Below are 10,686 nucleotides of genomic sequence, written 5' to 3'. Positions count from 1 at the left end.
TTTCAGTCTTATTTATGATCGCATTTTATTTATGGTGTGAACATTTGATTATATATTTATTTTCTTATGTTGCATTTAATTGATTAATTTTGTTATATTCCCTTATAAAACACATCTCTTTTTCATTGAAAAGAAAAATGGATTGAACATCCGAAGCCGCGCCTGTAAAGTGGTTATCTTTTTCGCATTCGCTGCTGTAGTACCTGCTGTGATCCTCACAGGCCGCCGTAGTTCCTGACCGAGGTGAGAATGGCCGGCTGGATGTTGCTCCGGTGCCTTTTCGGGCCCAATCTACAGCGGATCCACCGCTCACCGGACCAGACACGTACCGACGGCAGAACGCCCCGCAGGGTACGACTCTTTCCTCCTCTTTAGACAGAGCCATAGCTTTAAAACACCGCAGAGATCAGTCTGTCAAGAGTGTGCGGAAGTGTATTATTGCGTTATTGGCGATGTCTCAAATCTAAGTGAGCTGCCTATCTAGACAGCATTTGACCATCATATGCGATTGATTTCATCGGAACGTTCGAAATGAGCTCAGATGATACACTAAAACACCGTCTAGATGGGCAGCTCTCTCTATTGTGAGACACATCCACTGACAGAGGGCTGCTTGCTCACTGAAGTGAGCTTATCTCTAGTGGTCGAGTGACAGACAGGCTACCATCTGTCACGAGGAACACAACCATAACCACACTATTAGCGCACCCATGCGTTGAATTAGTGCGTTTTTATTCTGTTTCTATTTGGGTTAGACATCAGACATTTGTCATTGTTATGAATCACAGGCTGTTGCAATAATAACTGAATAAGGTTATATAAGGTGTGGTTAATATGGTAATCTTTCTCTTACCCCCTTCACAGAGAAACAGTAACGTTACTCACACATGAATTTACCCTTTAAAATACCACGGAATGCTTTTTTGTTTTTACTACTGTAAAATCATTCATTTATATTGTAGGTTCTCCCTCAAAAATGTAAGATTATATAATAATATTTCTAAAATGTAGTTTATATATATATATATATATATATATATATATATATATATATATATATATATATATATATATACTGTTTTTTTATTTTAATTAAAAATTGTAGTGGCTAAAACTAATTAGAGATTGACAGATATTTTTGTAACCATTATTTATCTTAATGTTTTTATGTCCATTTTTTGTTTGATTACTTTTAGTTCTGATTAATTACTATAATTCACTGTTGCAAATTTGTGGCAAAATAAATAGCATAATCATTAGACTACAACAGTAAAAACACAACATGGATTTTGAATATTTTTGTAATAAGAAGAATAACAACATCAATAACGATGCTATTGCTAGTTGTTTTGGGATATAAATTAAACTATTTATTTTCTTGTTTATGTGATTCTTAAAATGCTTGCAGAACGAATGGCCCTTATGTGAAAATAAAAATACAAATTACTACAGTGAACTGTTGAAGAGTAGATATGTAAGAATATTGGTACATTGTATCTATCAAACCTATTTTTTGGTCTGTATCTAATGCCAAGTGACCACAGATTTCTTGTAACAATATTTAACTTTAGTTTAGATACTTCAAACACGTAATTGCCATGTCTTTATCTTATGTAGGGCTGGAATTATCAGCCCAGAGGTTTGGAGAGGTACACAGATAGCGTCCTCGGATGGGTATGTGATCACAGTCATGTTTCATTGCACATTTTCCTGCAGTTGGTGTAGTAACCAAATCAACCCTGTTAAAAAAACAAAAACAAACAAAAAAACAGGTTTTGTAATGTGAAGTTTAATTACTGTCATGTGTTATCCTTCAGGCCTCAGTGCTGTGGTCTCTGTCCTACTACAGTTCTCCACTGCTCCTCTGCTATCTCTACAGGAAAGGTAAAACACAAATACAGCATCATATAACCGCTAAACTATTTCTTTGTGTGCTAAAATTATAATTCTATTATCCAATACACCTAGTAATAAAAATAATTTTTTTTTTTGTCAGACATTTTTATTGAAACACTAATAAGATTTTGAAGATGGATTTGCAGTGTTACATTTTGTACAACGAATACAATCAAAATTAGAAAAAAAAGAGAGAAAGAAGGGGGAAAAACATCACAAACATCCCTTACCAGATCTGTTCACATTAAAATGTAAATTATGAGGAAGAAATATAAAAACATTACATTAACAAGTGATGCATTAGTCAATAGGGTTTCCATCAAGATAACAAAGAAAAGGGTGCCAGATTTTGTCAAACTGTTCAAATTTGCTCTTCAAACAGTATCTAATTCTTTCCAAATATAAAGTAGAAATCATCTCTCAAAGTGATAATTTGACAGTAGGAGCCTCCTTTTTGTTCCAGAACTACAGTATTAACTTCTTGGCTGTAATTAAACTGTATGCAAGCAGTTTGTGTTGTGCGCCTCCTAATGATGGATGCATATATTCAGAAAGTCCCAGAATAAAAAAAAAAGGGCCAGATCAAAAATTCCATTCCAGTAACTCTGTATCTTAGAGCAAAAAATGAAACTATATGACAAATCAACATCTACTGAATTACATTTGTCATAAAGAGGTGAGACATTTTGGTAAATTCCATGTAGTTTCTTTTTGAATAATGTAGTCTGTGACGTGACATACATACAGCCAAGTATGGTGACCCATACTCAGAATTCTTGCTCTGCATTTAACCCATCCAAAGTGCACACACACAGCACTGAACACACACACCTCAGTCGTGGTATTACCGGCCCGAGACTCGAACCCACAACCTTAGGGTTAGGAGTCAAACTCTCTAACCACTAGGCCACGACTTCCCCTGTGAATGACCTTAAAGTGAATAAGTCTGCCACGTTTGCTCAGAAATTTCCACTCTTAGTTCTTTCTCCCATTCTTCATAAAGAAAACTTGTAGAGGGAGAAATAAAGGATTGGTGCAGATCATAAATTATCGATAATGTCTTTTTACTTTCTTTACACTGATCAAGACACTTATCAATAATTGAGGGTGATGTATTAGCCCATGAAGGTGTATGAGCACGTATATAATTCCTAATCTATAGAAATCTAAAAAAATGACTCTGGAGGAGTCAACTGTTGCAGCTGACTAAAGGATGCCAGAGCCCCATCAATGGAAAAAGTCCCCTGTAGTATGTACACCCTTTTCGTCCCATTGCACAAAGGTCCCATCCAATCTTGTCATGGTAAATGATGGATTCTTAGCGATAGGAGTTAGAAATGAAAGGGACTTTATCTTAAAGTTTTCTTTAATCTGTTTCCAGATACAAGTATATTTTGAATTATGATGTTACTGTTGAAGGTAGAATGATCCAGAGTTACAGGGGAGAGAATCACAGCTCCTGGATTGTAGGGATAACACTGATTTGTAGCCAGATCGGTGGAGCTCTATGATCTTCCAACCACACTGAAATTAGTCTTATGTAAGAAGCCCAGTAATAAAGACGGAAGTCCGGAAGGGCCAGACCTCCCTCCTGCCTTCTTAACTCTAAAAAAAAAAAAACTCTTAAAAAAGTGTTTTATACATGCACCAATACACTTTTATTTTCATCTTTCCATTTTGTTACTATGTAAATTGCATTTCTACATGCAGATCTTGTTATTACATGAGCAGGCGTTGATTGGTTCAGTCTTAATGTTATGTTCAGCAGGTGTAATCATATCATGTGAGTCACAGGCTAATGCTCTCACAGCAGTGCTGTATGTATTTTTAGTCTGGTTCATATAAGAGGTTTCAGACCCGAGGAGCACTGATGTTCAGGTTGTGAATACGCTGTGCTGTAGTTTAAACTGTAGTTTTAACTGAATGAGCTCTTTTACATCATGACCAAGGTATGATATTGTTAAGTTTGAGCATTCGAATAGCTGAATCAAATATATTGTGTAACCGTAATATTAAATACTGAATGAGGCTCGTACAATGCAGTTCAAATACTGTATTTTAATGTTGAATCCATTATATGATTGTGGTTGTACTGTAGTTTTTGATCTTATTGATGTTCTGGCATTAATGGGGTATATTGTGGTTAGAGAGCATGTTGTTTTCTTATTGTCCTTGTTATTCTCTTGCACAAAAGAGTCTGTGCCTTACAAAGATGTGGTAAATGGCATTCTGTAATAATTGTGTAATTAAATGACAATCGAGCACTGCTAACTGTATTTGATATCATTAGGCTAGGTTAATAATAATTAAGTTACATAACAGATTATATCTGCTGATTAGATTAAAGGGATGCTCCACCCCAAAATGAAAATTTTGTCATTAATCATGTCATTCCAAACCCGTAAAAGATAAAATAACAAAACAAAAATAACGACTTTATTCAACAATTCCTTTGTCAACAGTCTGTTATGTGTATCTCCATATCTGTCCATCTCCATGTTATTTTGTGCTGTGTATTCTGTTGTGTATCAGGGGTGCGATGTTGATGCGTTTTTTTTGCTTTTATTTGGATTTGATTTGTATAATGGTATGCCTAATTTTTTTATTATTATTTAGGCATTATAACATCTGTCCATTCTTGTTGAGCCCTGAATAGTATTTATTAATTAATAATTAATAATGTGAATGAACAAATTTGGCAGAAAATTATTAAACAGATCTATTCATCATCTGTATGTCAATGACGTGGTTGAGCAATTCAAGGTAGTACACCGGCTCCATTGGTCGAAGGTTAGGTTATCTAAATTCAGACCAGAGCTAGTCCCTATTTGTGACAGATGTAGACAGGCTCCTGCAAGACTTTTACATATGTTCTGGACATGCCCAAGTTTGTATAACTTCCAGAAATTGATTTTTCTCCTTTTATTGCTATATTTAGTATTAGATAAGTAGCAATAATTGTAAAATATTGGCCTTTTGCACACTACTTGCTAGAAGATTAATACCGTTTTAAATGGAAAGACCCCCTTCCCGCTACATTCCTTCATTGGATTAAAGAGAACATGCAATATCTTATATTGGAAAAAAAGGGGTCTACCAAGAAGTTCTATGCAATCTGGCAACCTTTCTTGTCATTTGTGGAAAAATACTATAGGGAATACAATCCCAAAATTTTTTTGTCTGATGGGTAAAGGGTTGGGTTGGGGTATGTTTGTGCCCTTTTGTGTTTTGTTTTTCTCGCATATTATAAAATCTTAAATAAACACACCTTGTTCAAAAAAATAATGTGGTGAGGTACTGTTTGCTATCGATCAGAGATGATTAATACTGACGTATGTTGTAGGCTACATCTGCAGCAGTAAGCTGGTTCCTATCGGTCAGTATGTTGGCACAGCGCTGGTCTGTCTGCTAGGAGTGGCCTATCTGAGAGGTGACACAATATTTTACTTTTGTTGTGTATTTATTAGTAATGTTTGTCTGTTTAATTACCATACTTTTGTAGTTAATATTCATACTTTAAGTACATTCACTCTGTTCTAAATGAACACTTAAAACAGTGAACTTTACCGCTGAACTGTTATTAGGTTGGGGACGCTGGAGAAACCCAGAGTACCTTCAGTTTATCACCATACTGGAGGAAACCAGGAGAAACAACACACCTAGCAACAAGGTGAGACCGTAGCAGTGCCATAGGAACATTCCCATGGAGCTTTGCTTTAATGAGTCCATTAAGAGGATGTTGATTCTTTCCCATTCAGAAAAAACTTGCATGCTTTGACTTCGACTTCAAACACTGGCCCGTAGATTTCAGCTGGAAAGAAGTTAGTAGTTTGTAAGTATAGCTTGTTTCTCTCTTTCGCTCAGTCTTTCAGTTTTAGAGGAGTTTGCTTTAATTAGGAGTCAACTCTAGATCTCTTTGTGATGTCTTTGCACTTCCTCCGACTGCAGGAAGCTATCTAAAGGTGGCGTGTCCCTGCTGAGGCCAGAGTCGAAACACAGAGGGGCAGCAGACAGTGTGCTAAATTCAGTTCGCACACTACCGTGCCACATCTTAAGGTAACAAGTGTGTGATAATAAATTGACATATTTGTAGTGATTTACTGTATTATTAGGCTTGTACAAATACATAGGTTTGGATAAGAGATCACCAGTTTGCTCTCTTACGTATACACAAGCATTCATGTGTGTGTTTGTGTGTGTGTGTTTTGTGTAGTTATCTGATAGTGCACTCATTCGGCCGGAGGATGCTGTATCCGGGTTCAGTGGGTCTGTTGCAGAAGGCCATGAGACCCATGTTACAGCAGGGCCAGGCCAGACTTGTAGAAGAGGTAACACACACACAACTACAAACCCATACTACAACACGTTCAAAACACTTCTCAGGATAACGTATATATTTAGTAAGACTGAGTCTTTTATGCTCACCAAGGCTGCATTTATTTGATCAAAAATACACACACACAAAAAATAATACAAAAAGTGATATCATGAAAATATATTACAATTTAAAACGACTACTTTTAATTAAATTTAATAACTAATTTACATTAAAACAGCTTTTATTCTAGATAAAAACTTAATATTATAATACTATAAAAGACTTTACTGTCACTTTTGATCAATGTAATACATTTTACTGAATAAAAGTTTCTTTTATAAAACATCATACTGACTGAATTTTTGAACAAGATATGCTGTATATAGAAATTCATTGATTGTGTTTGTTGTGTTCAGTTTGAGGGTCAGCGGAACAAACTGGTGGCTTGTGATGGGAATGAGATTGACACCATGTTTGTGGACCGGAGGAAAGATGGGGGGCAAGCTGGAAAAACTCTGGTAAGAATGTGAACAGTGTGAAATAAATGTACCACTACAACAGAGCATAACAAGAGAGAAACCATAACAGAAGAGCTTCAGGGAAAGAACATAGTTTAATGAGATAGCATATTACCTCTAGCTTTCCATTGCTGATATAATTTGCATCCCAGGTGATCTGCTGTGAAGGAAACGCAGGATTCTATGAGGTTGGCTGCATGAACACGCCACTAGAAGGTAAATGTGTGCGAGTCAATGTGTGTCTGTGTTTTATTTTTAACATTCGTGCACTAGATGCATGTCAAACTGTTTCCTCTCTTCTGTTTACAGGTGGATATTCAGTGTTGGGCTGGAATCACCCAGGGTTTGGCGGCAGTACAGTAAGTCAACATCACACCATCTGTTCCTGACACCGACCTTGGCATAACAGCACACAATTAATGACACTAATAGAATTATTTGCACGTGTTTTATCTAAAGTGTAAAATGGATGAAAACCTCAGTGTACATCTTTCTCTCTTTTTCAGGGAGTTCCATTTCCTCAAAACGAGGCCAATGCGATGGACGTCGTCATTCAGTTTGCCGTGCACAAACTGGGCTTCCAGTTGAGTGACATTATTGTGTACGCTTGGTCAATAGGGGGCTTCACAGGTAAACAATCCCACACCAGCGAACCAGCCAATCACAGATCAGAAAACACAGATCCACAACAGAAATAAATTCTTCATTTGTTTTAATTCTTAATGTGCTGCTCTGTTTTAGCGAGTTGGGCTGTGATGTCTTACCCAGAGATCCGAGCTCTGGTTCTAGATGCCTCATTTGACGACCTTTTACCACTTGCACTAAAGGTCATGCCTGACAGCTGGAGTAAGTGTTTTATTCTTTTCATCTCTACTCAGTTCTAAAGAGTGAGTGACCCAAAAAAAATTAATGAATATGTTTGTTTCCATTCCTCAGGACCCTTGGTCACCCATACAGTGAGGCAATACATGAACCTGAACAATGCCGAACAGCTCTGCAAGTGAGTCACCTTTTCCATGATTTATTTAACAGTAAAAGCATGAAGATATCAGCATGAGCTCTATGTAAATACTTTGGCTTTGATTTCAGGTACCAGGGACCAGTGTTATTGATCAGAAGAACCAAAGATGAAATCATCACTACCACGTGAGTTATTCAGGACACCAATAAATACATTCGTGCTCGAGGAGGCAAACGTGAATTGTTGTTGATCTTGACATGGCTGTATTATGTTTTGTCACAGGGGTCCAGAGGATATCACGTCTAACAGAGGGAATGACCTGTTGCTCAAACTACTCCAGTACAGGTCAGACACGATTCACACAAACCGCTTCATCTGGTTGCGCTCAGTCGATTGGCTTCATCTCTCTTTCTCCGTGTCTCTCAGGTATCCTAAAGTCATGACAGAGGACGCTATCAGGGCAGTCAGACAGTGGCTCGCAGCAGGGACACAGATTGAAGAAGGTATGCTTTTATAGTTAATTCATTTTTTTATTATTATTATTACCGGTGTCATTTTCAGAATTGGCATTGCTCAGTGGTGGAAGTTGAAAATATTACTTATTTTTATAATTTATTAATGTTAAGGATTTTTTCTCTTGATCAATATAGAATTTTAACATGTAACATGTTAGTGTAATTTTATTTTTTTTAACAGGGGTTTTCAAATTGGGTTCCAAGAAGTGTAAAAGACTAGAGAAAAGTTTAAAAATAAATAATATCAGCTAAAATGTATGGAATTATGACATTATGGTTTCATTTTGCTTTGTAAAGAGATTAAATCATGAGATTAAAGGGATAATTGTGTCATTAATCACTTACCCCCATGTCGTTCCAAACCCGTAAAAGCTCTGTTCGTCTTCGGAACACAACTTAAGATATTTTGGATGAAAACAGGGAGGCTTGAGACTGTCCCATGGACTGCCAAGTAAATAAGTGTCAAGGTCCATTAAAGGTATGAAAGTCGTGGTCAGAATACTCCATCTGCCATCAGACATGCATTCTGGGTTATATGAGGCGACAGGAACACTTTTTGTAAGCGAAGAAAACAAAAATAATGACTTTATTCAACGCCAGTGTTCTCCTCTGTGTCTCTCCATATCATGGTATGCTGCGTATGCTCTTCTGTGTCATCCGCGCCACAAGGATGCGCTGTTTCTACGTGTATTTAGCTTTGATTTGAAATAAAATCATGGTATGCTGCGTATGCTCTTCTGTGTCATCCGCGCCACAAGGATGCGCTGTTTCTATTAAAATATCTTAAATTGTGTTCTGAAGACGAACGGAGCTTTTACGGGTTTGGAACGACATGGGGGTAAGTGATTAATGACAAAATTTCAATTTGGGGTGGTGTATCCCTTTAATCTCATTTCTTTTATTCAGTTGACAGCCATTGTTTTTGTGTTTATACGTCATGTTTATATGCCTAACATTAATGGTTAATGGTAGATAGAAAACAGTGTTTAATAGAAACAAAGTATTTTTCCAGATAATTCAAGATACTTTTTTCATGTGTTGAGTCTTTATACTGCTCATAAAAATATAGCTGCCTTTCATATTTTTGGAAAGATATAATCATTTGGGAATCAAAAAGTTAAAAAAAAAAAAAAAAAAAAACTGGATTAAAATATTGCCCATAGCAATGGTTATGAACATTATGACATAATTCGGTATCAGACAGAATTTCTAGATGGGTTTATTCTATGTTTTCTGTTTGATTTGGCTTTTTTAAGCAAAGTGAGTAATTTTTTCCTGTGTTCTTCAGAATCTGTGTACATGGGCTATGAGGTGGATGATGATTGGTGCTTGTCTGTGCTGCAGTCCTATCAGACAGACAGAGAGACCCTGTTCCCCTGGAGCGTTGGTACGTGCTTCATAAACAGTAGCCATGCTCACGTCCAGAATTGGTTTCGTGTGATAAAAACAAACAAGGATGTTCAGCAGTGATTTCCATTACTCTGGCTACAGTTGCTGTCTAAAACAAAACAGACATTTGACTGTTGGTGATCTGATCTTCTGTTTCAGGTGAAGACATGACACTTGAGGGCAGAAGGCAGCTTGCTCTATTCTTGGTATGTTACAAAAATATTTGTGTATACCCAGTGAATAAAAATGCTACTCTTTTTCTCTCTCTCTCTATATAATATGTTATAGGTCATTAATCTAACAGGACATTCCTCTCTCTCAGGCACGAAAGTATATGCGAAACTTTGAGACCACACACTGCACTCCACTCCCTATTTCTGAGTTCAGGCCTCCCTGGAAGCTGTAGTGAGCCAATGGGACTTACAGGAAGACAGTGCTGGAGGACAGAGGTCAAAGGGAATCATACCGGTACATCTGAGTCAGTTGTGTGGGGCGGCAGGGGGCGTTCAGAATTAATCGTTCGTTTAAATGTGACAGGGTTACTCGTTTGTTTGCATGGTTTGATAGAGACATTTTAAATTATTGGTTGTGCTCTGCCTCCGTCGCAGTGAGTATTTAACATGAAAATGACGATTGGAAATGTGTTGCTGCTCAGGTTTGTTGTCACTGTTGTGACGTTTGTTTCTTTTGAGAGACTCTCTGTGACGGGACTCAAAGATCTCTTGCCTCTTTCTCAGTCTGTATTCATTTTTATCCTCTATTTTGTGGAGCACTGTAATTATGAACAAGTTGTATCGTAAAATAATGTTCTGAATGTTATATTAAATATGACTATTAAATAAAACCAGGGGATACTTTTTTTTTTGTTATATTATATTGGTTTTTAATTATGTCGTAGTTTGTGCTTTTTTTTTTTATAAGTGTTTATTATTTTAGTGATTTGTTGTTGATGTATAGTTAAAGTTTGTTATTTTGAAGCTGCATTGCTGATATACTGTATACATTTATGTTAAACATGTTAACTTTATAAACACATACAGTACAGTGGGTTGATTCTTTTCTTTACCCAGATGTTCTATAAACAGATGT

The 10,686-nt window shown here is 36.7% G+C and overlaps 1 protein-coding gene across 1 annotated transcript; it reads left to right on the top strand.

The window, feature by feature from the left end:
- Nucleotides 1-168: 168 nt before the first annotated feature.
- On the top strand, nt 169-10,459 carry LOC109105871 (phosphatidylserine lipase ABHD16A-like). Its single transcript, XM_019119165.2, has 20 exons — nt 169-351; nt 1,618-1,674; nt 1,818-1,884; nt 5,240-5,326; nt 5,481-5,566; nt 5,655-5,728; nt 5,845-5,952; nt 6,110-6,224; nt 6,631-6,732; nt 6,885-6,948; nt 7,042-7,091; nt 7,239-7,362; nt 7,474-7,578; nt 7,669-7,732; nt 7,822-7,878; nt 7,976-8,038; nt 8,120-8,196; nt 9,497-9,595; nt 9,757-9,803; nt 9,920-10,459. Exons 1-20 carry the CDS (start codon nt 250-252, stop codon nt 10,001-10,003), a joined length of 1,632 nt encoding a protein of 543 aa, XP_018974710.1. The 5' UTR covers nt 169-249; the 3' UTR covers nt 10,004-10,459.
- Nucleotides 10,460-10,686: the final 227 nt, after the last annotated feature.

The sequence above is a fragment of the Cyprinus carpio genome, chromosome A16 (assembly GCF_018340385.1).
Source record: "Cyprinus carpio isolate SPL01 chromosome A16, ASM1834038v1, whole genome shotgun sequence".
Lineage (NCBI taxonomy): Eukaryota > Metazoa > Chordata > Actinopteri > Cypriniformes > Cyprinidae > Cyprinus > Cyprinus carpio.
Note: the sequence above shows the minus strand (reverse complement) of the source record. Positions and strands in the feature narration are given on the sequence as shown.